This window comes from Muntiacus reevesi, chromosome X, assembly GCF_963930625.1.
Source record: "Muntiacus reevesi chromosome X, mMunRee1.1, whole genome shotgun sequence".
In the NCBI taxonomy this organism is placed as follows: domain Eukaryota; kingdom Metazoa; phylum Chordata; class Mammalia; order Artiodactyla; family Cervidae; genus Muntiacus; species Muntiacus reevesi.
The window spans coordinates 22,298,957-22,326,955 of NC_089271.1; the positions used below are offsets into that span (position 1 = coordinate 22,298,957).

General features: G+C 38.9%; 1 protein-coding gene across 2 annotated transcripts in view; it reads left to right on the forward strand.

Moving 5' to 3' along the window:
- Window positions 1-27,999, forward strand: part of PDK3 (pyruvate dehydrogenase kinase 3) — an 87,080-nt gene that overhangs the window by 46,275 nt on the left and 12,806 nt on the right. For both annotated transcript variants that reach the window (XM_065915423.1, XM_065915424.1), the window contains exons 6-8: window positions 7,833-7,910; window positions 16,605-16,681; window positions 17,988-18,089. In XM_065915423.1, the coding sequence (XP_065771495.1) occupies window positions 7,833-7,910; window positions 16,605-16,681; window positions 17,988-18,089 (257 nt within the window). The remainder of the gene's footprint in view (window positions 1-7,832; window positions 7,911-16,604; window positions 16,682-17,987; window positions 18,090-27,999) is intronic.

Sequence of the window (27,999 nt, forward strand, 5' to 3'; positions counted from 1 at the left end):
CTCTTTGTAAGAAACTGGGAAACAAAATGGAGAATCCTATGGTAAGATCATTTTAAAGGTACAGACTGAAGTGCTTGGTACAAAAGTCAGCTCTCACAGTGACGTTAGCTCACCTGTGTTGTTCCTAAATGCTATTATTGCTCAGCTTAGCCTAATAGCACACAAATGGACTCTGAAGAGCATGTCATTATTCTGGTCAGAAATAATGTCTCGTGCTCTCACTTTGGGCTCTTCAGGTGATGAGTAAGAGAGACTCACTCCTGCTAATTCAGGAGACAGATGTATTTAGAGAACCTAGTATGTCCCGTGGTAATCCTAGGGCAGGAAACACTTGCCAGTCAGAGCTATAGAGATTGGAATTGGGCAACAGAAAGCAGGGTTTTTTTCTATGTGTCTTAGTAAGTGGATTGGTCAAGTCACTCTCAAGACTCTTGGATTGGGAGATCAAACCGGTCAGTCCTAAAGGAGATCAGTCCTGAGTGTCCATTGGAAGGACTGATGCTGAAGCTGAAACTCCAATACCTTGGCCACCTGATTGGAAGAACTGACTCATTGGAAAAGATCCTGATGCTGGGAAAGATTGAAGGCAGGAGGAGAAGGGGATGACAGAAGATGAGATGGTTGGATGGCATCACCAACTCAATGGACTTGAGTTTGAGCAGCCTTCATGAGTTGGTGATGGACTGGGAAGCCTGGCGTGCTGCAGTCCATGGAGTCACAGAGTCGGACACAACTGAGTGACTGAACTGAACTGGTCAAGTCACAGCTGCCTGCCCCACTGTCTTGTCTGTAGATAGGCAGACCTTTTAGGGCAGCTTGTTGAGGATGAGGACAGGCACTCCAGGCCTTCTTTCTACTCATCGTAACTCTCCATGTATCCTTTTGTCTTCTGCCCTGCCTGCCTGTCTCCATCCTGAATGCGCAGAAGATGAATTTCATCGACTCAGCCCATCTCTTTGCCCAGGACGCTTACGCATCTGATCAGCCTGTGGATTGGTTGCTCTTGTGTTAGATGTTCTTTCCTCACTTCTCCAGTTGGCTGTGCTTTGGGCAATGGCAGAGATTCTGGCACTTAAAAAAAAACAAAACCCTGATGCTCTCCTCTCAGGATGGGTTTTTGGTAGATGATGATAGATACAGCTTGTGAGAATTGACTTCAGCGTGTCTTAAAAGAAGCATACCTGTGACTTCGTACTGCTTTGTGGTCATATGAATTTACCTTGTTTGGGTAGTGCTTCTTAAGCATGAGCTTTATGATTTTTGGTACCCTTTTCATTTGTTTTTTTCAGCGTTCACTCAGATTCATCCTTGTCCAGCCTCCGATATTTGTAAACAGACAATGGCACGTGTTTGGGATAGAGGCTAATATGGATAGCAGGGTTCTCTGGTGAATTTTGAATAGGAAAGTCTTCTAATGATAACATCTAATAACATAATATTACAAAAAGATCTTCACAACCCAGATAATCATGATGGTGTGATCACTCACACTCTCCTAGAGCCAGCCATCCTGGAAGGTGAACTCACGTGGGCCTTAGGAAGCATCACTACGAACAAAGCTAGTGGAGGGGATGGAATTCCAGTTGAGCTATTTCAAATTCTAAAAGATGATGCTGGGAAAGTGCTGCACTCAATATGTCAGCAAATTTGGAAAACTCAACAGTGGCCACAGGACTGGAAAAGGTCAGTTTTCATTCCAATCCCAAAGAAAGGCAGTCCCAAAGAATGCTCAAACTACCACACACTGGTAAAGTAATGCTTTACTTTATCTCACACACTGGTAAAGTAATGCTCAAAATTCTTCAAGCCAGGCTTCACACACTGGTAAAGTAATGCTCAAAATTCTTCAAGCCAGGCTTCAGCAATATGTGAACCGTGAACTTCCAGATGTTCAAGCTGGTTTTAGAAAAGGCAGAGGAACCAGAGATCAAATTGCCAACATCCGCTGGATCATCGAAAATGCAAGAGAGTTTCAGAAAAACATCTATTTCTGCTTTATTGACTATGCCAAAGCCTTTGACTGTGTGGATCACAATAAACTGGAAAGTTCTGAAGGAGATGGGCATACCAGACCACCTGATCTGCCTCTTGAGAAATCTGTATGCAGGTCAGGAAGCAACAGTTAGAACTGGACATGGATCAACAGACTGGTTCCAAATAGGAAAAGGAGTACGTCAAGGCTGTATATTGTCACCCTGCTTATTTAACTTCTCTGCAGAATACATCATGAGAAATGCTGGGCTGGAAGGAGTACAAGCTGGAATGAAGATTGCTGGGAGAAATATCAATAACCTCAGATATGCAGATGACACCACCCTTATGGCAGAAAGTGAAGAGGAACTAAAGAGCCTCTTGATGAAAGTGAAAGAGGAGAGTGAAAAAGTTGGCTTAAAGCTCAACATTCAGAAACCTAAGATCATGGCATCTGGTCCCATCACTTCATGGTAAATTGATGGGGAAACAGTGGAAACAGTGTCAGACTTTATTTTTTTGGGCTCCAACATCACTGCAGATGGTGATTGCAGCCATGAAATTAAAAGACACTACACCTTGGAAGGAAAGTTATGACCAACTTAGACAGCATATTAAAAAGCAGAGACATTACTTTGCCAACAAAGGTTCATCTAGTCAAGGCTATGGTTTTTCCAGTGGTCATGTATGGATGTGAGAGTTGGACTATAAAGAAAGCTGAGCGCAGAAGAATTGATGCTTTTGAGCTGTGGTGTTGGAGAAGACTCTTGAGAGTCCCTTGGACTGCAAGGAGATCCAACCAGTTCATCCTAAAGGAGATCAGTCCTGGGTGTTCATTGGAAGGACTGATGTTGAAACTGAAACTCCAATACTTTGGCCACCTGATGCAAAGAACTGACTCATTGGAAAAGACCCTGATGCTGGGAAAGATTGAGGGCAGGAGGAGAAGGGGACGACAGAGGATGAGATGGTTGGATGGCATCACCGACTCAATGGACATGGGTTTGGGTAGATTCCGGCAGTTGGTGATGGACAGGGAGGCCTGGCGTACTGTAGTTCATGGGGTTGCAAAGAGTCGGACACGACTGAGTGAGTAAACTGAGTAACACAACATCCATACACTATTAAATATTCCTGTGTGCTTTTCTTAACATCTAATGCAGGTTTCCTGGCTACAGTAAATTTGTTGGGCTTGTTGCTATGTGAACCTTCCCTCTACTCTTAATGACTCAGTCTTTTTTTATTTTAATCTGTGTGTTTACATTTAGGGTACTCTTCCTTGGGGAAGTAGAAATGTGCTACACCTACAATTTTGTTAGTTACTTTATCATCAATCCTCTATTTGTCTTGAAAACAGGTTCTTAAAACAATGAAAATGACATGTTCAGTGGCAGTAATAATCATTTCCTAATATTTCCTTTTAAAGATTGATGGTAAAGAAAAAATTTCTTTAAAAGATTGAAATTTTTTTAAATAATAAAAAGTGAAGAAAAAAAAGATTGGTGGCTCAAATATTGGGTTGGCCAAAATGTTCATTTGGGTTTTATTGCAAGATGATACGAAAAGCGCAAAAGAACTTTTTAGCCAACTCAATATATCGCAGATAAAAGTAATTTGATAAATTATTATATTTTAGGGTTTTGGTTTCTATTTAAGAAATATGAAAATTTTATTCGAAAGCTTATTAGTAGAACTTGCATTTTACTCTAGATATAAAGGAAGTGAATTTTTAAGCCAGTAGTTCGAAGTTTGGTTGTAATGTTGGTGATTTTTAAAAACTTTTTCATTTTTATGTTTTTTTACCTGAACAGAAGTGTCCTATTTGAGTATATATGTGCTGTCATACTTGCCAGCTCCCATGATCACTCATATCCTACGAGTGACAGTGACAGAATTAGCATGACTCAGCATTGACTTTCTCGGCCAGTAGTCCCCAAATCTAGCTTCTTTCTTCAGAATTACTTGCTAAATAAGTTTTTTATTTTTTTAAACCAGAGATTCCTAGGGTACACAGAGCTACTGCATCAGAATCCCCAGGGGTTCATTTTACCTGTGAACTTGCTAATGAATTCTGCACATGTAGTTTTGGGGACCCCTCTAGGGCACTAGTTCCCCATCTGACCAGAAAGAACGTCTCTCATCATTATAATTGATTGTACCTGGAGAATTTTCGTATGGGCAGGGTTATTCTGTTTAACAGATGCTTGTTTTACTAGGTGTGTATTATGATGTGCCATGGGAATTTGTAAGGATGCATGCAAATACAGATTTTGCCATTACTGCCCCCAAAATACTTCTGGCTGGCAGATGCATGTGAGTCTCCTTGTCTTGTCTTGAGTTTCTCAAGGATCAAGATGCAATTCTTAATTAGGAAATGGTAACCCACTCCAGTATTCTTGCCTGGAGAATCCCATGGTTGGAGGAGCCTGGTAGGCTATACAGTCCACGGGGTCGCAAAGAGTCAGACACGACTGAGTGACTTCACTCACTTTCACACTGTGATTTGTGGAGATGCTTGAAAAATCCTTGTTCACATGTGGTTTTAGGAATCATGGTGGGTCTTTGAGTTTCAGAAGTTGGCTGCGTCTATCTGGACTGTACCATCTTCCACGTGTTACTTTTGTGTCAAACTTTTTTTTCTATTTTTTCTGACAATATATTTAATTTGTTCTTTTATTTTGAATAAATCTGTTTCCACTTCATCAGTGCATTCCCAAGAAGCTTTTTTAAAAAAAAAAAAATGCTGTTATAATCTCATGCTACTGGGCAAGCTAATGTCATGAGGAACTAGCACATTTTAGTGGAGTTGGACTCATTTCCTGTATGAATGGAAGAGCAATTCTGTTGTTATACACTTGGAGGAGTGGTTTGGTGGAAATGTACTGGCGTTGTGTATGGATAGTGAAGCCCCACATTATGATTTTAGTTCTTACCGGTTTAGGTGCTGGGAGTTCTTGGTCAGCTCTGTGCTGTTGTGTCACTAGGTGGAGATGTAGCATTGTTTGGTGGTGTAGCCACAGCCCAAAGAGTATGTCTGGATTTCTTTTCTTATTTCAAAAGAACTTTAGAGAGACATGATGAGTTTTTATTATACCCTACAAAAAAAACTTGTGAACTTAATTAATAGAATTCTAAATTATCATCTTCTTCATTAAGGTTTAAATCTAGTCCTACTTTAATGTCTGTTTTTACACTGATGATCTCTTTTAAAATTTCTTTCTCCTCTGGCTAATGTTTCTTTTGGCCAGCCCTCATTATTTCATCTTGTCAAAGAGATTCTGATGTCTGTTTCTGTGGTTCTTTATAGTAGTTTAATTCTAAAAGTTTAATAAAGTAAGAATTTTTACTCTAAAGTCAAATATTAGGTAAAATTGAAATTTAGTAGCAATAGCAAGTAAATGAACCAAAACTTACAGTCTAAACATACTCTAATTTTATCTTTTGTATTATTTTAGGTTGACATTGTCAATTTTTAATATACTTAATTTGTGAGGCTTATCCCCCCCGCTTCCTTCCTTCCATCTTTTCCTCTTCCTTCTTGAATCTTGAATGTGGCTCCTGTATGCACAGTACTGATGTGAAGAGTTGAAAAGAAATGTGAGCTTGTCTCCAAAGAGCTGATAGCCAGTGGAGGACGTTGCAAATGTGACCATGAAGCATTTTAAAGCAATTTAAATATCTGATCTTTAGAAATGGTAAAGATGGAACTTTAAAAAAATCTCCTTACTTTGGAAGACACTCTGACTGTTCTTCAGACATTAAACATAAAGCTGCTAGATGATCAAGCAGTTTTTCTCTCCTAGGTATATACCCAAGGGAAATGAAAATAAATCTTCACCAAAATAACTTGCACATGAATGTTCATAGCAGTGTGAAAGAACGTGTGAATGTTTACATGTAATATCCCAACAGTGGAAACAATCCAAATGTCTTGTCAGTGAATAAATGAATAGACAGAATGTGATATATCTGCACAATGCAATATTAATTCAGTGATAAAAAGAAATTAACTACCAGTGCATGCTCCAACATGGGTGACTCTTGAGAACTTTATGCTAAGTGAAAGAAACCAGTCACAAAAGACCATGTATTCTATGATTTCATTTATATGAAATGTCCAGAATAGGAAAATCTGTAGAGACAAAAAGTAGATTACTGATTACCTAGGGCTGGTTGGGAGTGGGGTAATGACTCTTCATGGTTATGGAGTTTCCTTTGGGGGAATTGGAAGTGTAAAATTAATTGTGGTCATGGATGCACAACTTTGCAAGTAAACTGAAAATCATTGAATTGTGTGTGCACTTTCAATGGGTAACTTGTATGAGAATTATATATCTCAATAAACCTGTTTTTTTAAAAAAAAAATTATCAAAAGGCTTACAGTTGATCAAGTGAAAGTCACTCAGTCATGTCCAACACTTTACGACCCCATGGAGTATACAGTCCATGGAATTCTCTAGGCCAGAATACTGGCGTGGGTAGTCTTTCCCTTCTCCAGGGTATCTTTCCAACCCAGGAATCAAACCGAGGTCTGCATTGCAGGCGGATTATTTACCAACTGAGCTATCAGGGAAGCCCACAATTGATCAAGCCAAGGAATATTTGTTGACTATCTAACAGTCATGGAATGAGTTCTGTGTGTTACAAAACCAGTGTAAGGCACAAACCCTGACCTCAGATTGGTTACAGCTGAAGAGAAAAGGCACACATGCAGTATAAAACAGTTCACTGTAGCTTTCTGAATGTGTTCCCATCTTCGGGTTGTAACTTCCTGATTTCTCTCTTCCATTTGACCTTCATGGCTCTGATCTTCTAACCCTTTGTTGTTTTTTTTTTTCTTTCAAAAGCAAACTGTTGCTTCTCAGATTTTGATAAAATAACAGCCCCAACGTGTTACTGGGCTTCCCTGGTAGCTCAGCTGGTAAAGAATCCACTTGCAATGCAAGAGACCTAGATTTGATCCCTGGGTTGGGAAGATCCCCTGGAGAAGGGCATGACAGCCCACTCCAGTGTTCTTGCCTGGAGAATCCCCATGGATTCTAGGCTGGAGGGCTACAGACCGTGGGGTCGCAAACAGCTGGACACGACTGAGTGACTAAGCACAGCACAGCCTGTTACCTTTAACTACCTAAAGGACGTTAAAAAAATACTTTATTGAAGTGTGGGTGATTTAAAGGACATTTTAAAGCGAGAGTAATATCTCCAATAGCTTAAATTGTGTGGCGCATGGAAATCCATTCATTTAGAAAACACATATTGGTGTTTAACTTACAAAGAATTGGAAGATCTTAAGAGGATTGGCATTACTATTTTTGAATTTGCAGCAAATATCTTTTTGGTACAGTTTAGTCAGGTTGCAGACTGGTCAGAAATACAGTCTTGAATTTATAGATTATCATGAAAAATGCCTTGCAGGAATATTTAAAAGTTTGTTTTGTATAGAGCTGACTTATGTTGTCATTGGGAGACCTGGGTTCGATCCCTGGGTTGGGAAGATTCCCCTGGAGGAGGGCAAGGCAATCCACTCCAGTATTCTTGCCTGGAGAATCCCCATGGACAGAGAAGCCTGATGGACTATATTCCATAGAGTTGCACAGAGTTGGACTCAGCTAAGCACAGCGTAGCAGCGTGTTGTCATTAATACAACATTTTGATATTCTTGTGGTCATTAAAAACTAAAAGAGGAATTTTGGTTCAGTTACTGTAATTCCTTTTCTGTAGCCAAAAAAGGCTATTTTTAAAAGGCAGTAATTGATTAATTCTAAATGTGTCAGATTACACATTGTCCTTGTTTATTAAGTCTATCTGTCTGATTCCATGGTATTAGTGCATCAGCTAGACTTTTTTTTCTCTCTTTGCAGATGCGTATGAAACTGCCAAGATGCTTTGTGAACAGTATTATCTGGTAGCTCCAGAGCTGGAAGTTGAAGAATTCAATGGTAAAAGAAAAATAATTTTAACCTTAAATACAAATGAGCTGACTAAAACACTGACTCTACCTGAGCTATATTTCACTGAAATCCTCAAATTGTGTTGCTTTTTCATATTTTAAGTGTTCTTAAAACCTTTTTTGTGTCTTTGGTCAATGAGATTTTGTACAGTAATCTATGAGAACCCCCAGGTTTTGGAACAGAAGTAATCAAGGTAGAAGATGCACAAAGATACAAACACACAGTTCTCAAAATAACAGATGCCAACAGTCATTAAACATATGGGAAGGTGTTTAATAATCAAAAAAGTACAAAGGAAAACAGAAATGATATTTTTGTCTTTCAAAATGGCAGTGATTAAAACATTTTAATGCTTTGAGTTGATGCCCAGAAAATTACCTTTCCCCAACACTTACATATTTCTGGTGTAAGTTTAAGTTGGTATAGCCTTTCTTTAACAAAAGGCTAACAGTGTTCTATCTCTTCGTCTAGTACATTAAATTAACAATGGTTATTTTCTTTGGTCCAGTAAATAAACTTCAGAAAATTTATTATATGAACGTAGAGATTGCACAGATCTGTGTATAAGAATGCTGATCTCAGTGGGTTTTTTAAAAAATAATTTTATTTATTTATTTATGGTTGCACTGGGTCGTCTTTGCTGCCCAGGTTTCTCTAGTTGTGGTGAGTGGAGACTAGTCTCTAGTTGTGATGTGTGGACTTTTCACTGCAGTGGCTTCTCTTGTGGAGCACAGGCTCCAGGGCACGGGGGTTTGGTAGTTGCAGCTCTCGGACTGTAGAGGGCAGGCTCAAAAGTTGTGGTGCATGGGCTTAGTTGCTCTGTGGCACGTCGGAGCTTCCTGCACCAGGGATCAACCCCGTGTCTCCTGCATTGACAGGTGGATTCTTTACCACTGAGCCACCAGGGAAACCCCACAGTGATTTTCTTATAGAGAAAAATTAGAAAACAACACAAGTTTTCCACAGTTGCTGCTGCTGCTGCTAAGTCACTTCTGTCGTGTCCGACTCTGTGCGACCCCATAGATGGCAGCCCCCCAGGCTTCCCTGTCCCTGGGATTCTCCAGGCAAGAACACTGGAGTGGGTTGCCATTTCCTTCTCCAGTGCATGAAAGTGAAAAGTGAAAGTGAAGCCACTCAGTCGTGTCCGACTCTTCGCAACCCCATGGACTGCAGCCTACCAGGCTCCTCCGTCCATGGGATTTTCCAGGCAAGAGTATTGGAGTGGTTTCCACAGTAAAAGGTTATTAAATTAATTCTGGTATACTCATAAGATAGAATACTATGCAGCCATTCAGAATAATGCTTTATAGAATATTTAATGTTTAAGAAAAATTGTAAACATAGGCTATAAAAGTTTGCTATTGTGCAGGTTCATTGGATAATATGTCAAAGGATTTATACCACCATAATACAAATAGCAGCTCCCTGGATAGTGGCATTTTAGCTAGTTTTTATATTAGTTGTATGAAACTATATTTACATGTTAATTTTTTTATTTATAAGTTATGAAAGAGACATGCTTATCATAAAAATACAAACATAAATGTAGAATAAGAAGTAAAAGTCCCCACTACTCTGTCTCCAATACAGTTTTGTTTTTTTTTTACAAAATGAGTCTAAAACCATACATGTTCTTTAACTTACGTATTTCACTTTACCTTAAAGATCTTGGCATGTATTTCTGTCTTTTAGAGATTATCCATGGTATAAGTGTTAGTCAAGTAAGTGTTAGTTGTCCAGTTGTGACCGACTCTTTGCGACCCCATGGACTGCAGCCCACCAGGCTCTTCTGTCCTTGAGATTTTCTGGGCAAGGATACTGGAGTGGGTTAATTTATGTAATTATTTTTCTGTTGGATGGGCATCTAGGATTTCTAATTTTCCCATGCTCCATATGATGGGGATGAAGGGGTGTGTGTGTGTGTGGGTGTATATTTGGAGGGTGGGGAAACATATGAATGTATGGAAGTATTTCTGTGGGTTACATTCTTAGAAGCAGAGAGACTGAGTCTTAGGGTATGGGTTCTTAGGCTCTGCATTAAAGATAAACCAAAAATACTCCCTGTCAAAAATATTCCAAAAATCTATTTCTCTTATAATGAGTTCAAAATGTGAAGACTTCAGGCTGCCATGACAGGACCCCTGCCCCAATATTCTACTGGGAGATAGAGAAGCAAAGCTGCTCGCAAAGTCTGTTGGGTTCTCTGAAAAGAGTTGTGCCCCTATTTTACCGAAATATACCTCTAGGACCAAGTAGATTTTGCTTGAATATTTCTGAGAAGCAACTTTATTTCTCCCTACTGGCTAGGTGGAACCTGACCTCACCGTCCAGATTTCTATTCGTCAGACGTGGAACTTGCACTCACCGGTTGTAATTAATTGCTCGTTGGCATGAGTGCCAGCCTCACTCGCTTGGTCTTGCTGATGCCTGGTGCCAACCAGGTCAGCGCATTCCTTCCCTGTCTCTCTGGGCAGTCCACCCCGCCAAAAGAGAAACTTTCCAAGCGTTTTTGGCACCATTTTATGCGTGATTTTCGAAGCCCCTTCTGCCATCACTAAGAGAAATGAATGCTGGTGGTTACAGGTAGCCTCTAGTTGCCTGTGGTTTTGGGTGGTGTAGTTAGGATTTCTACCTGTTATTTCTTGAGTGCCAAAACCCTTCACGAGTGCAGTTCAGGACTGCATTGGAGCTCTCACAAGCTTCATCATAGAGACGGCAGGTCAGAGGTCGGTCATGAATACCTTAAGCAGACACTGGGGCTTTGTAGCAGACTCTTTCCCAGCTAGGAGTCGGATCCAGAGTTTGTGGATTCATTTTCAGAGCCCGTGTGAACTAGCATAGCACCTTCTTCAGGATGCTCCCATTTCCCAACCCTGCTAGGTCCACCGGGTCCCTTGAACAATCGTCAGTGATGGCACTCACTGCCCTCTGCTCTGCACTTCAGAGGAGTAAGGCTGCCATTAACCCTCAAAGAACAATTTGTTGCTACCTGAGAATGTTAAGTTCTGTTAGTTTGACCCCTCATCTCATTTTCTGACTGTTTGGTTTTTTTCCTTGCCCATTGCAGCCCCTTGAGAAAGGAGTAAATAGGCTTATGCAGAACATAGTGTGTGAACACCATCAGTATTTACAGTCATCACTAGCATTTTATATATGGGGGGACTAGCTGTGATAATCTTCCTTTTTTTTCCTTTTAGTAACACATTTCAAGAAACTTGAAAAACAACAAACTTTTACTTACCTTACATCAGGTTTCAAATATTACTGGTTAGTTACCCACAGCAACCCATGTGGTTGCTCCAAAGACAGGTGGCTATCCCACTGTGCTTTTTCTCGTTTCCATGTTCTCTTTCTCTTTTGGCAACTGCCAAAACATGAAGTAAGTAAACCTTTTTACTTACCTTTTTTGCATTCATATGGTAAAGCAGCATGGCTGAGAGGAAAGACATGAAGTTTGTAGCCAGCCCCGGGGTTGGAAATCTGTACCCTGACACTTAGGAGACAAGTCACTTCACCTCTGACACTCAGCTGTGAGCTCTCCTTGTGAGGTGATGGAAGGATAAATTTTCTAAGTCCTCAAGTAGAGCATAAGTATGTGCTAGAAATGTCATAAAGGCTGGCTACTGGAAGTCAAGGTTGACTTGGGAAAGATAAGACTTCTGGTTACCCCACTGGCATTTTTTTCACCTTTTCTAGATTAGTCTCTCTTGTCAAGAGGTTGATTCATAGCTTTAGGTTTTGTTGGAAAAGTAAAAGTTTCCCTTCATGCTATGTGTATTTTGTTATAAGAGGGTTCATAGAAAAAGTATGCATCTATCCTGGGATCTTTGACCTATGTCTAGTTTCCTCATATTGGATACTTATGTGGATATTTTTAGTTAGGTGCTTCTACACAAGAATTGAAAAAGCCCTTACTGTAGCTGTGTTGACACTGTTGAAGTTAATTTTTTAGTAATGGTAATAGCCAACATTTATTTATTGATGGCTTACTGTGTGGCAGGCTCTGGGTAAACTAGTTTATCACTGTCATTTCGTTTAATCCTTACATTAACCCAATGAGATATGAGAAATAATTTTATTTATTTTCTTTAAAACTTTTAAATTTTATGTTGGTATATAGCTGATTAACAGTGTTGTGATAGTTCTAGGTGAACAGCAAAGGGAGTCAGCCATACATATACATGTATCTGTTCTCTCCCAAATTCCCCTTTCATCCAGGCTGCCACATAATGTTGAGCAAAGTTCCCTGTGCTAAGAGTAAGTCCTTGTTGGTTATCCATTTTAAGTATAGCTGTGTGTACCTGTGCATCCCTCACTATCCATTCCCCCAACCCTCCATCCTTGTATTGTGCCCATTATAGAAATGGAATGCTGGAGGCCCAAATGCATTGAATTCATATTAATATATACCCCTTCCTTGGTGTCTGCAGAGGATTGGTTCTAGGATCTCTCCCCAACTGCCTGTGAATTCCAAAATCTATGGATGCTCAAGTCTTTTATATGAATTGGCATACTACAGTCAGCCCTCTATATCCAATTCTTCTGCATCCATGGGTTCAACCAATCACGGATCAAGTTTCTCTTAAATGAATTTTTTTCAGCTTAGTCTTTTTTTTTTCATTCTTATAGGAGAACTATCTGAAAATTAAATTCTTTATATCCAACATAGAGTTCTGTTGGCATTTATTAAATGTCTTTTCAACTAATGATGTTTGGAGCAGTGGCTATACAAATAGAGACTTCATTATTTCTTGAGTCTTGAGCATGAAAAATCTGGGCCACTTTTTCCATTGATTTTTAGAAATGCTCCCTTAGATGAAAATTCACATTCCATTGATGCCTTATTTTAGAAAGCCCGCAAATATCTATTAAGGGTCCACTCTGTCAAGCCCCTGGCTAGGCCCAGGATTAGGGAAGAGCTATGGACCAAAAGACTTGACATGGTTTAAAAAAGAAGGAAAGATATCTAAACTATGATGTTCTTGAAGAAAAGTACAAGTAATTGAGCAAGCCCTCAGATGGCTCCTACAGAATGCTGGTTGAAAAAAAGCTATCGAAAGTATTTTAATTTCCCTGAGATTTGGAGTGAAGAGGTTGACCTCAGAAGACTGTTTATATAACTAATCATGCCTTCTGGTACAAGAGGGACCAAGCATTCAGCGTGTTCCTGGGGCTTCATTAAAAAGACCACAGGGAATACAAACAGAACCAGCCGGGAACCCAGGGGGACTCATCAGTCGGTCCTTGATCCTGCCTCCAGCCGAAGGGTAACCAGGTAGAAGCGCACTGGCTGATTGACAGGACAGAGCAGAGGAAGCCACAGAGGAGGAGGCTGCGGCAGAAATGGCACCAGATGGTCCTGGAGGGGTGCTGGGGGCAGAGCTGGGAGGGGCCAGGGACTGGATTGGGACATCAGAAGGTGGGATAAATGGAGATCCAGTCTAAGGTGGGGTAAGGATGGGTTCTAGGAGCAGCTTGACTCTGGCTCTGCTCTCCTGCTGACAGCCACTAGCATTTTCCCTGGGGCAAACAATGAAAATAGTTTCTTCCAGAACAACCTGGGAAAAACTAGGGCTGTTCGTGTAACTTTTCCCAAAGTAAGCCCTCTCCATTCAAACATTTGGGGGAACCTCCAGTCAGAGGCTGGCTGGTGTCTGCTCATCCCAAAGCCAGTGGAAAAGTCTTGACCAGACACTCAGAGCTTCAGGTCAGCCTTCCCGCTTAGTGGCGAGCTGCCAGGGGAAGTCAACACCAGCTCCCTCAAATGAATAACCCAGTTCCTCATTCTTCAACAAGAATGTTACAACCAAGGTATATCAGACTTTGGGCAAAATACCAGCAACATGAATGAAAACCTGACTTGGCATTGAACTTCTCAGCTGCATTGTCCTGATCAGAAGAACCCCCTGCCTTTCTAAATGCCAAAAGAAGATGATTTCAAACCCGAATGGTGTACCTAGTTAATACCTCCAATCAAGTGAATCAGAGGTATAAAGATGGAGAAATGTGTCTCCCATGAATAGCTTTCTGAGGTAGGTTATGTGACTTACCAAATGGTGTGTATAATGTAGATATAAGAAATAGCAGACAACATTCTAGAACTTCAGTCAAAAACAGTTGAAGTGATGACTGTGCAGCATGTTTAGAAAGCAGTCTATTACATCTCTTGTCCAGTTACCCAAGAGGAGGAGGAGTTAGAAACTCTAGGAAATACATCAAGCTGTATCAGAAATACATGGTCCAAACATTTGGCAACCTAAAAAGGTATCATGATTTTGAGCAGTTGGAAGTGGATAAAGTGAATCCATTTTATCTTAAGCCTGAGAACATTCTCCTTCCAATGATGCATGACTCATGACACATTGGACTTATAGGGAAGGAGCTGTCATTCTGGTACATTCCTGTGGCCACGCTGAAGTGAGCAATATTTATCTGGTTATGTTACCAACATATATACTTTTTACAGGAAACCCACTTTATTTTTTTTTTTAATTTTTATTGAAACAGTTGATGTTGTGTGAGTTTCAACTGATTCTGTTATATATGTGTGTATATTCTTTTTCAGATTATTTTCCATTATAGCTTATAAAATATTGAGTGTACCTCCCTGTCCTGTAGAGTAGCTACTTGTTGGTTATCTGTTTTATATGTAGTAGTGTGTATATGTTAATCCCAAGCTCCTAATCTATCCCTCCTTACCCACTTTCCCCTTTGGTAACCATAAATTTGCTTTTTTATTTTCCATATTGCATATATCATAAGTTTGTTTTCTATGTCTGTGAGTCTCTTTCTGTTTTGTAAGTAAGTTCATTGATATCATTTTTTAGAGTCCACAAATCAGTGATATCATATGATATTTGTCTTGCTCTGACTTCACTTAGTGTGAAAATCTCTAGTTGCATCTATGTTGTGGCAAATGGCATTGTTGCATCCTTTTTTCTGGCTGAATAGCATTCCATTGGATGTATGTACTATATCTTCATTATCTGTTCATGGACATTTAGGTTTCCATTTCTTGGCTACTGTAAATACTGCTGCTGTGAGCATAGGGGTTCTTGCATCTTTTCTAATTACAGCTTTTTAAAAAGAGCCTGTAGACAAAGTAACTAAGTTCATTAGGGTTACAGAATAGAATGGAAAAAACATGAACCGAAAGACTGAAGCATATGTAGTATTAAAGCTGCCTCTGTGTGCAGACTGATGGGAAAAGGGTGCAGCAACTTTTACTTCTTTTAAAAATTAAAAAAAAATCATTAGTATAGTAGTCCTACCTTTTCCACAGGGGATACATTCCAAGACCCTCAATGGATGCCTGAAGCCACAGATGGTACCAAACCCTGTTTCTATACTTTGTTTCTTTCTATACATCCACACCTATAATAAAATTTTAACTTAAAATTAGGCACAGAAAGAGATTAACAACAATAACTGATAATAAAAGTTATAACAATATACTACAATATAAGTTATGTGAATGTGGTCTTTCTCAAAATGTAGAAATGTACAGAGTACATGTAACTAAGTATGTACCATACTCTACAGCCATGTGATACTTTTGCAATTTGAGGTGTGACAGCAAAACTATTATAACACAGATTTCTTTTTCCCCTTTCCTTATTAAGTAGAGAACTTTCACCTTTTCACATAAAGGAAGCACTTCTCAACTTCTCTCGTCATGAGGGTTCAGTTGAGTAATGTATCTGCAAGCTCTTTGTAAACTGCTCAGACGCAAACAAATGCTCACTCTCCTTTATATTACTGTTAATTACTTGCTTTAGTAGAGGAAGTAGTTAAGTTGAAATCATAACATTGCTACTTGAGAAAGTTTATGCAGTGTGGATCTCTTAATGATTCCGGGTCATGAGGAAGAGGAAAGCCTAAATCGTCCAGTATCTCCTCTCAAGCCTATGCTGGGATTCGGGGTTTCACAGTTTTTCCTCAGAACATCTCTGACACAAGGAGAAAGGACTGTAGGTCTCTGGTGGTTGGTCTGCTAGCTGCTGGTAGCATGCCCTGTTTGTCATAGTTTAACAGAACTTAATGTTCCTATTTCATCCGTTTCTCCAAGAGGATGTGCCCCCTTTGCTCTGTGGTGTCACATCCCCCTGGCTGACCACTGGGGTCACTGGTGGTGGTGGAGGGTAGCCCCCATTTTGAGAAATACCAAGAGATACTTGAGGGCTTCCATAGCGGCTCAGTGATAAAGAGTCTGCCTGCCAATGCAGGAGACACAAGAACCACAGGTTCAATCCTTGGGTTGGGAAGATCCCCTGGAGGAGGGCATGGCAACCGACTCCAGTATTTTTGCTTGGGAAATCCCATGGACAGAGGAACCTGGCCGGCTACACCCCATGGGGTTGCCAAGAGTCTAACATGACTGAGTGACTAAGCATGCACTATGCAGGGGATGTTTGGGTGCCCTTATGTAATGCTCGGAGCATTAGGACATAAGTAATGATATTCCAGTTTTGCTCAACTTAAGTTCCAAAGAGAAAAATTTGCCTGAGGTCATATAGCTGGTAAGTGAAGGAGCGGAATTTCATCCTGCCTTTCGAGTTGGAAGCCTCCATTAACTTTTTGTAGCATTCTTTTTTATGTACTTAGAAGTAAGAATGCAACAACATTCTTGACTTTCTTCTAGTCTTGGTCCTTACTCATTGATGGTTTTGTCTCTGTTTTCAGCCAAAGCGCCAAACAAACCTATTCAGGTAGTTTATGTGCCCTCACACCTCTTTCACATGCTCTTTGAGTTGTTCAAGGTAAGTGGAATTTGAAAATACGGAAAGAAGTCTTCATTTTAAATTACTATGATTCAGGACATATTGGATTCATTAGATTAGCGTAAGAAAAAGATTTTGCATAACCATTTTAAAAATTCTATTTCTGATATCCTGTGAATTTTATAATTTGTACACTGAGATGAAAAATTTCTGTGTACACTATAGTTTCTGTGAATATTGGTACATATTGATTTTGAAGCTTAATTGTACCATTGTGACTTTATGTAAAATCCATACTGTTTTTTCTTTAGATAAATGAGCTTAGAGATGCTTTTTAGTTTCCAACCTGGCAAAAGCTTGATGAGTGTTAGCCAGATCAAAATAAAGACATGTTTACACCTCTTTTATGTTTCTGAGTGTTAACCATGTTGATGCATTAGCAATTGTTCCAGTCCTGAAAGATATGTTAACACCCTTACGCAATTGAGTCATTTTAGAAAATTCAGAAGCTCTGGTAGAGGCAGAGGGGAAAGATGTGGAAGGGCTGGACCAAAAATGACCCCCCCACACACACGTTAAAAAATAGAAAAAAAAGAGACTCTACAACTTAAACTGTTGCTTTTGTTAATCTGTAGCTAATGGCATGTAAGTAGCAGTATTATAATACAAGCACACGGCATTTGAGTAAAATTCCATTTCTTGCGATGTGTAAAACCCTAAACTGAACACCAGAAAAATCAGTTATGCTGATTTGCTTCCCCAGATTATAATGTAACTGATGTGACACTTACAGGTTGAGATGGGCATTCAATTGTGAACTTGTTCTTCAAAAGCTGTGGCTTTTTCAGAATTTCTTTTCACTTGACATTTCTTTGACTTTTTTTCCCCAGCCAAATGATTTATTTTTGTGGGAAACCAAATCCTCTCAGGTTTTCCACCTTCTTTAGAGGAAGAGTGCTCTGTAAACGCAGACTGATAATCGAATTTAAAGTGCATCAGTGAGCCTTTACAGCCTCATTACACGTGATAAAAATATCTCTCTTGGTTAAAAGTTGAATAATTTAAATAGTCTAAAGCAAAAACTAAAAGAAAAGAAGGAAAGAAAAATAAGCATTTAGTAAGGTGGATGAGACTGAAATGAGATGAAACAACAAAGCATCAGAAAATTTTTCCTTGATCTGAACACATGTTTAGTTCTTTAGAGAGAGAAAAAAGTGCCATAGAAATCCAACTAATATTTGCCCCACAAAAGAATTGTTGTGTATTGGTAAATTTTTGCTAATTTCTTTAAAGTAGTAGTTTGTGAATTGGTGTCACACTAAAAAAAAAGGCTCTGTGATTTCAGAACTCAATGAGAGCAACGGTTGAACTATATGAAGATAGAAAAGAGGGCTACCCAGCTGTTAAAACCCTGGTTACTCTGGGTAAAGAAGACTTATCCATTAAGGTAACTGCTTTATTTGTACATACACTTGAATATCAGTTAGTTTCATGGTGTGTAGACATTGAAGAATCAAAGGGAAGGAAAGAGAACTGTCATTGAGTGTCTTTTTTATGGCTGAGTAATATTCCATGGTGTATATGTACCACATCTTCTTTATCCATTCATCTGTCAATGGACATCTAGGTTGCTTCCATGTCCTGGCTATTGCAAATAGTGCCGCTATGAACGTTAAGGTACATGTGTCTTTTTCTGTTACGGTTTTCTCAGGGTATATGCCCAGCAGTGGGATTTCTGGTTCATATGGTAGTTTTATCTCCTAGTTTTTTAAGGGGTCTTCATACTGTTCTCCATACTGGCTGTATCAATTTAAATTCTCACCATCAGTGCAATAGGGCTTTTCTCCACATCTCCAACATTCATTGTTTGATGATTGCCATTCTGACTGGTGTGAGATGGTAATCATTGTAGTTTTGATTTGCATTTTTCTAATAATTAGTGATCATGTGTCTATTGGCCGTTTATATGTCCTCTTTGGAGTAATCCGTTTAGGTCTTCTGCCCATTTTTTTTTATTGAAGGATATTTGCTTTACAGAATTTTGTGGTTTTCTGTCATACATCAACAAGAATCAGCCATAGGTACACCAGTGTCCCCTTTGTCCTGAAGTTCCCTCCCATCTGCCTTCACACCCCACCCTTCTAGATGGTCATAGAGCCCCTGTTTGAGTTCCCTGAGTCACACAGCAAATTGCCATTGGCTATCTGTTTTACACATGGTATTGTAAGTTTTCATGTTCCTCTGTCCGTACATCTCATCCTCTCCCTCCTTCCCTTCCCCGTGTCCATAGGTCTGTTCTCTGTGTCTGTTTCTTCATTGCTGCCCTGAAAATAAATTCATCAATACCATTTTTTTAGATTCCATATATATGTGTCAGTATGCAATATTTATATTTCTTTTCTGACTTACTTCACTCTGTATAATAGGCTCTAGGTTTTCGCATCAGGTGGCCAAAGTATTGGGGTTTCAGCTTCAGCATCAGTCCTTCCAATGAATACTCAGGACTGATTTCCTTTAGAATGGACTGGTTTGCTCTCCTTGCAGTCCAAGGGAATCTCAAGAGTCTTCTCTAGCACCACAGTTCAAAAGCATCAGTTATTCAGCACTCAGCTTTCTTTATAGTCCAACTCTCACATCCATACATGACTACTGGAAAAACTGTAGCTTTGACTAGATGGACCTTTGTCGGCAAAGTAATGTTTCTGCTTTTTAATATGCCGTCTAGGTTGGTCATAGCTTTTCTTCTGAGGAGCAAGTGTCTTTTGATTTCATGGCTACAGTCACCATCTGCAGTGATTTTGGTGCCCCCAAAATTAAAGTCTCTCACTGTTTCCATTGTTTCCCCATCTATTTGCCACCATGATCTTGGTTTTCTGAATGTTGAGTTTTAAGCCAACTTTTTCACTCTCCTCTTTCACTTTATTCCTAGCTTTTTAAGAAAGCTCCATACTGTCTTCCACTACAGTCAACTGATAGTGACTGTATCAGTTTATATTCCCATCAGCAATGCAAGAGGGTTCCCTTTTCTCCACACCCTCTCTAGCATTTATTGTTTGTAGACTTTTTGATGATGGCTATTCTGACTGGTGTGAGGTGGTATCTCATTATAGTTTTGATTTGCATTTCTCTAATAATGAGTGATGTTGAGCATCTTTTCATGTGTTTGTTAGCCATCTGTATGTCTTCTTTGGAGAAATGTCTGTTTAGTTCTTTGGCCCATTTTTTGATTGGGCTGTTTTTCTGGTACTGAGTTGTATGATCTGCTTGTATGTTTTGGAAATTAATTTTGTTAGTTGTTTCATTTGCTGCTATTTTCTTCAATTCTGAGGGTTGTCCTTTCACCTTGTTTGTAGTTTTCCTTTGCTGTTTCTGCCAGTTTTTTGATTAAGCTCTTTGTTTTTCAGATACTGAGCTGTATGAGCCGCTTATATATTTTGGAGATTAATCCTTTGTCAGTTGTTTTGTTTGAAATTATTTTCTTCCACTCTGAGGGTTGTCTTTTAATTTTGTTTATTGTTTTCTTTGCTGGGAAAAAGGTTCTAAGTTTCATGAGGTCCCATTTGTTTATTTTTATTCTCGGAGCTGGGTCAAAGAGGATCTTGCTGTGATTTATGTCAAATCTTGCTGTGCTTTCCTCTAAGAGCTTTACAGTTTCTGGCCGTATATTTAAGTCTTGAATCCATTTCGAGTGTATTTTTTGTGGGTGTTAGGAAGTGTTCTAGTTTCATTCTTTTCCATGTAGGAGTCCAGTTTTCCCAGCGGCAATTACTGAAGAGACTGTCTTTTCTCCATCGTGTATTCTTGTCTCCTTTGTCAAATATAAGGTGCCCATAGGCATGCGAGTTTATCTCTAGACTTTGTGTCTTGTTCCATTGGTTTGTATTTCTGTTTCTGTGCCAGTACTGTATTGTTTTGATGACTAGCTTTGTGGTATAGTCTGGAAAGTTGATTCCTCCAGCACCATTTTTCTTTCTTCAAGATTGCTTTGGCTATTCAGGGTCTTTTGTGTTTCCATATGAATTGTGAAATATTTTTGTTCTAGTTCTTTGAAAAATACCATTGGAGTTTCATAGGAATTGCATTGAATCTCTAGATTGCTTTGGGTAGTATAGTCATTTTCACAGTATTGTTTCTTCCAATCCAAGAACATGGTCTATCTCTCCGTCTGTTTGTGTCGTCTTTGATTTCTTTCATCTGTGTCTTAACGGTTTTCTGCATACAGGTCTTTTTTCTCTTTAGGTTTACTCCTAAGTATTTTATTCTTTTTGCTGCAGTGGTGAATGGAATTGTTTCCTTAATTTCTCTGTCCAGTTTTTCATTGTTAGCTGATAGGAATAGAAATGATCTCTGTGTATTAATTTTATATCCTGTGAGTTTACTATATTAATTGATTAGCTCTGGTAATTTTCTGGTGGGATCTTTAGGGTTTTCTATGTATGGTATCATGTCATCTGCAAACAGTGAGAGTTTTACTTCTCCTTTTTCGATCTGGATTCCTTTTCTTTTTCTTCTCTACTTGCCATGGTTAGGACTTCTAAAACTATGTTGAATAATAGTGCCAAGAGTGGGCACCCTTGTCTTGTTCCTGATCTTAAAGGAGATGCTCTCAGTTTTTTTACCATTGAGAGAAATGTTTGCTGTGGGTTTGTCATATATGGCCTTTATTGTGTTGAGATGTACTGTGCTGTGCTTAGTCGTTCAGTCGTGTCCAACTCTTTCTGACCCCATGGACTGTAGCCCGCCAGGCTCCTCTGTCCATGGAGATTCTCCAGGCAAGAACACTGGAGTGGGTTGCCATGGCCTCCTCCAGGGGATCTTCTCAACCCAGGGATCGAACCCAGGTCTCCTGCGTTACAGGCAGATTCTTTACCATCTGAGCTACCATGGAAGCCCATTATGTTGAGATAGATTCCTTCTTTTTTTTCTTTTTTTTTTTTTTAATATTTTATTAGTTGGAGGCCAATCACTTCACAACATTTCAGTGGGTTTTGTCATACATTGACATGAATCAGCCATATAGTTACACGTATTCCCCATCCTGATCCCCCCTCCCACCTCCCTCTCCACCCCACTCCTCAGGGTCCTCCCAGTGCACCAGGCCCGAGCACTTGACTCATGCATCCCACCTGGGCTGGTGGTGTGTTTTACCATAGATAATATACATGCTGTTCTTTCAAAACATCCCACCCTCACGTTCTCCCCCAGAGTTCAAAAGTCTGTTCTGTACTTCTGTGTCTCTTTTTCTGTTTTGCATATAGGGTTATCGCTACCATCTATCTAAATTCCGTATATATGTGTTAGTATACTGTAATGTTCTTTATCTTTCTGGCTTACTTCACTCTGTATAATGGGCTCCAGTTTCATCCATCTCATTAGAACTGATTCAAATGAATTCTTTATAACGGCTGAGTAATATTCCATGGTGTATATGTACCACAGCTTCCTTATCCATTCATCTGCTGATGGGCATCTAGGTTGCTTCCATGTCCTGGCTATTATAAACAGTGCTGCGATGAACATTGAGGTGCACGTGTCTCTTTCAGATCTGGATTCCTCAGTGTGTATGCCCAGAAGTGGTATTGCTGGGTCATATGGCAGTTCTATTTCCAGTTTTTTAAGAAATCTCCACACTGTTTTCCATAGTGGCTGTACTAGTTTGCATTCCCACCAACAGTGTAAGAGGGTTCCCTTTTCTCCACACCCTCTCCAGCATTTATTGCTTGTAGACTTTTGGATAGCAGCCATCCTGACTGGCGTGTAATGGTACCTCATTGTGGTTTTGATTTGCATTTCTCTGATGATGAGTGATGTTGAGCATCTTTTCATGTGTTTGTTAGCCATCTGTATGTCTTCTTTGGAGAAATGTCTGTTTAGTTCTTTGGCCCATTTTTTGATTGGTTCGTTTATTTTTCTGGAATTGAGCTTCAGGAGTTGTTTGTATATTTTTGAGATTAATCCTTTGTCTGTTTCCTCATTTGTTATTATTTTCTCCCAATCTGAGGGCTGTCTTTTCACCTTACTTATAGTTTCCTTTGTTGTGCAAAAGCTTTTAATTTTCATTAGGTCCCATTTGTTTATTTTTGCTTTTATTTCCAATATTCTGGGAGGTGGGTCATAGAAGATCTTGCTGAGATTTATGTCGGAGAGTGTTTTGCCTATGTTCTCCTCTAGGAGTTTTATAGTTTCTGGTCTTACATTTAGATCTTTAATCCATTTTGAGTTTATTTTTGTGTATGGTGTTAGAAAGTGTTCTAGTTTCATTCTTTTACAAGTGGTTGACCAGTTTTCCCAGCACCACTTGTTAAAGAGATTGTCTTTTTTCCATTGTATGTCCTTGCCTCCTTTGTCAAAGATGAGGTGTCCATAGGTGCGTGGATTTATCTCTGGGCTTTCTATTCTGTTCCATTGATCTATATTTCTGCCTTTGTGCCAGTACCATACTGTCTTGATGACTGTGGCTTTGTAGTAGAGTCTGAAGTCAGGCAGGTTGATTCCTCCAGTTCCATTCTTCTTTCTCAAGATTACTTTGGCTATTCGAGGTTTTTGGTATTTCCATACAAATTGTGAAATTATTTGTTCTAGTTCTGTGAAAAATACCGTTGGTAGCTTGATAGGAATTGCATTGAATCTATAGATTGCTTTGGGTAGAATGGCCATTTTGACAATATTGATTCTTCCAATCCATGAACACGGTATGTTTCTCCAACTGTTTGTGTCCTCTTTGATTTCTTTCATCAGTGTTTTATAGTTTTCTATGTATAGGTCTTTTGTTTCTTTAGGTAGATATACTCCTAAGTATTTTATTCTTTTTGTTGCAATGGTGAATGGTATTATTTCTTTAATTTCTCTTTCTGTTTTTTCATTGTTAGTGTATAGGAATGCAAGGGATTTCTGTGTGTTAATTTTATATCCTGCAACTTTACTATATTCATTAATTAGCTCTAGTAATTTTCTGGAAGAGTCTTTAGGGTTTTCTATGTAGAGGATCATGTCATCTGCAAACAGCGAGAGTTTCACTTCTTCTTTTCCTATCTGGATTCCTTTTATGTCTTTTTCTGCTCTGATTGCTGTGGCCAAAACTTCCAACACTATGTTGAATAGTAGTGGTGAGAGTGGGCATCCTTGTCTTGTTCCTGATTTCAGAGGAAATGCTTTCAATTTTTCACCATTGAGGGTGATGCTTGCTGTGGGTTTGTCATATATAGCTTTTATTATGTTGAGGTATGTTCCTTCTATTCCTGCTTTCTGGAGAGTTTTAATCATAAATGAGTGTTGAATTTTGTCAAAGGCTTTCTCTGCATCTATTGAGATAATCATATGGTTTTTATCTTTCAATTTGTTAATGTGGTGTATTACGTTGATTGATTTGCAGATATTAAAGAATCCTTGCATTCCTGGGATAAAGCCCACTTGGTCATGGTGTATGATTTTTTTAATATGTTGTTGGATTCTGTTTGCTAGAATTTTGTTAAGGATTTTTGCATCTATGTTCATCAGTGATATTGGCCTGTAGTTTTCTTTTTTTGTGGCATCTTTGTCTGGTTTTGGAATTAGGGTGATGGTGGCCTCATAGAATGAGTTTAGAAGTTTACCTTCTTCTGCAATTTTCTGGAAGAGTTTGAGTAAGATAGGTGTTAGCTCTTCTCTAAATTTTTGGTAGAATTCAGCTGTGAAGCCATCTGGTCCTGGGCTTTTGTTTGCTGGAAGATTTCTGATTACAGTTTCGATTTCCTTGCTTGTGATGGCTCTGTTAAGATCTTCTATTTCTTCCTGGTTCAGTTTTGGAAAGTTATACTTTTCTAAGAATTTGTCCATTTCTTCCAAGTTGTCCATTTTATTGGCATAGAGCTGCTGGTAGTAGTCTCTTATGATCCTTTGTATTTCAGTGTTGTCTGTTGTGATCTCACCCTTTTCATTTCTAATTTTGTTAATTTGGTTCTTCTCTCTTTGTTTCTTAATGAGTGTTGCTAATGGTTTGTCAATTTTGTTTATTTTTTCAAAAAACCAGCTTTTAGCTTTGTTGATTTTTGCTATGGTCTCTTTAGTTTTTTTTGCATTTATTTCTGCCCTAATTTTTAAGATTTCTTTCCTTCTGCTAACCCTGGGGTTCTTCATTTCTTCCTTCTCTAATTGCTTTAGGTGTAGAGTTAGGTTATTTATTTGGCTTTTTTCTTGTTTCTTGATGTGCGCCTGTAATGCTATGAACCTTCCCCTTAGCACTGCTTTTACAGTGTCCCATAGGTTTTGGGTTGTTGTGTTTTCATTTTCATTTATTTCTATACATACTTTGATTTCTTTTTTGATTTCTTCTATGATTTGTTGGTTATTCAGAAGCGTGTTATTTAGCCTCCATATGTTGCAATTTTTAACAATTTTTTTCCTGTAATTGAGATCTAATCTTACTGCACTGTGGTCAGAAAAGATGACTGGAATGATTTCAATTTTTTTGAATTTTCCAAGACCAGATTTATGGCCCAGGATGTGATCTATTCTGGAGAAGGTTCCGTGTGCACTTGAGAACAAGGTGAAGTTGATTGTTTTGGGGTGAAATGTCCTATAGATATCAATTAGGTCTAGCTGGTCCATTGTATCATTTAAGGTTTGTGTTTCCTTGTTGATTTTCTGTTTAGTTGATCTATCCATAGTTGTGAGTGGGGTATTAAAGTCTCCCACTATTATTGTGTTACTATTAATTTCCTCTTTCATACTCGTTAGTGTTTGCCGTACATATTGCGGAGCTCCTATGTTGGGTGCATATATATTTATAATTGTTATATCTTCTTCTTGGATTGATCCTTTGATCATTATGTAGTGTCCTTCTTTGTCTCTTTTCACATCCTCTATTTGAAAGTCTATTTTATCTGATATGAGTATTGCGACTCCTGCTTTCTTTTGGTCTCCGTTTGCGTGAAATATTTTTTTCCAGCCCTTCACTTTCAGTCTGTATGTGTCCCTTGTTTTGAGGTGGGTCTCTTGTAGACAGCATATATAGGGGTCTTGTTTTTGTATCCATTCAGCCAATCTTTGTCTTTTGGTTGGGGCATTCAGCCCATTTACATTTAAGGTAATTATTGATAGGTGTGGTCCCGTTGTCATTTACTTTGTTGTTTTGGGTTCACGTTTATACAACCTTTCTGCATTTCCTGTCTAGAGAAGATCCTTTAGCATTTGTTGAAGAGCTGGTTTGGTGGTGCTGAATTCTCTCAGCTTTTGCTTGTCTGTAAAGCTTTTGAATTCTCCTTCATATCTGAATGAGATCCTTGCTGGGTACAGTAATCTAGGTTGTAGGTTATTCTCTTTCATTACTTTCAGTATGTCCTGCCATTCCCTTCTGGCCTGGAGGGTTTCTATTGATAGATCAGCTGTTATCCTTATAGGAATCCCTTTGTGTGTTATTTGTTGTTTCTCCCTTGCTGCTTTTAGTATTTGTTCTTTGTGTTTGATCTTTGTTAATTTGATTAATATGTGTCTTGGGGTGTTTCGTCTTGGGTTTATCCTGTTTGGGACTCTCTGGGTTTCTTGGACTTGGGTGGCTATTTCCTTCCCCATTTTAGGGAAGTTTTCAGCTATTATCTCCTCGAGTATTTTCTCATGGCCTTTCTTTTTGTCTTCTTCTTCTGGGACTCCTATGATTCGAATGTTGGGGCGTTTCACATTGTCCCAGAGGTCCCTGAGGTTGTCCTCATTTCTTTTGATCCTTTTTTCTTTTTTCCTCTCTGCTTCATTTATTTCCATTTTATCTTCTACCTCACTTGTCCTATCTTCTGTCTCCGTTATTCTACTCTTGGTTCCCTCCAGAGTGTTTTTGATCTCATTCATTGCATTATTCATTTTTAATTGACTCTTTTTTATTTCTTCTAGATCTTTATTAAACATTTCTTGCATCTTTTCAGTCTTTGTCTCCAGGCTATTTATCTGTACCTCCATTTTGCTTTCAAGATTTTGGATCATTTTTATTATCATTATTCTAAATTCTTTTTCAGGTAGATTCCCTATCTCCTCATCTTTTGTTTGACTTGGTGGGCTTTTTTCATGTTCCTTTACCTGTTGGGTATTTCTCTGCCTTTTCATCTTGTTTAGATTGCTGTGTCTGGAGTGGGCTTTCTGTATTCTGGAGGTCTGTGGTTCCTTTTTATTGTGGAGGTTTTACCCAGTGGGTGGGGTTAGACGATTGGCTTGTCAAGGTTTCCTGATTAGCGAAGCTTGCGTCAGTGTTCTGGTGTGCGGATCTTGATTTCTTCTCTTTGGATAGCAATGGAGTGCCCAGTAATGAGTTTTGAGATGGGTCTATGTGTTAGGTGTGACCTTGGGCAGTCTGTATGTTGACGTTCAGGGCAATGTTCCTGCATTGCTGGAGAATTTGCGTGGTATGTCGTGCTCTAAAACTTATTGGCTCTTGGGTGGTGGTTGGTTTCGGTGCAGGTATGGAGGCTTTTGTACGGTCACTTATTACTTAAAGATCCATGTAGTCAGGAGTTTTCTCGTGTTCTCAGGTTTTGGGCTTAAGTCTCCTGCTTCTGGATTTCAGTTTTATTCTTCCTGTAGTCTCAGGACTTCTCCAACTATACAGCACTGATAATAAAACTTCTAGGTTAATGGTGGAAAGTTTCTCCCCTGTTAGGGATACCCAGAGAGGTTCACCGAGTTACATGGAGAAGAGGAGAGGGAGGAGGGATATAGAGATGGGCAGGAGGAGAAAGAGGGGGACTCAAGAGGAGAGAGACAGATCTGCGAAGTTGTCTGATCCCAGAGTGTTCTCCATAGCCCAGACACCCACAAAGATGCACAGAATTGGATTGGGAAGAGAAGGGGAAAGGAGGAAATAGAGGTGTTCTGAGGTAGTAAACAGAGTCAAGATTGGGAGAGAATAATCAACACACTCCTGAATAAAAATGGGAGCTGAATATTGTATTCGTAAATGTTCACAATTTATATCATATACTGAAAAACAAAAATTAAAAATCTAGAGTAGAGGTTAGACTCTTAAAAATACTATATTAAAAACAAAAATGAAAACATAAAAAAAAATTTTAGAAATATATATGAAGTTTGGTTTAAAAATAGGGCTTCTCTTCTTTTTTTTTTCTTTTTTTCTCTTTCTTCTGTAAGGTTATAGTGTATTGAAAATGAAAATTAAGGCATAGTAAAAGGAGTGCTAGAGGGCTTTAAAAGAAATAAGAGAAAAAGAAAAAGAGAAAATAGAAGAGAAGAAGAAAAAAAAAAGAAAAAAAAGAAGAAGGAAAAGAAAAAAAAAAGAAAGAGAAAAAAAATTGTTTTGCCTAATTAAAAAAAATCGTAAAAATCTATGAAAATGAAAGTTAAGGAGTAATGGGGGAGTAATAGGGAATTTTTAAAGG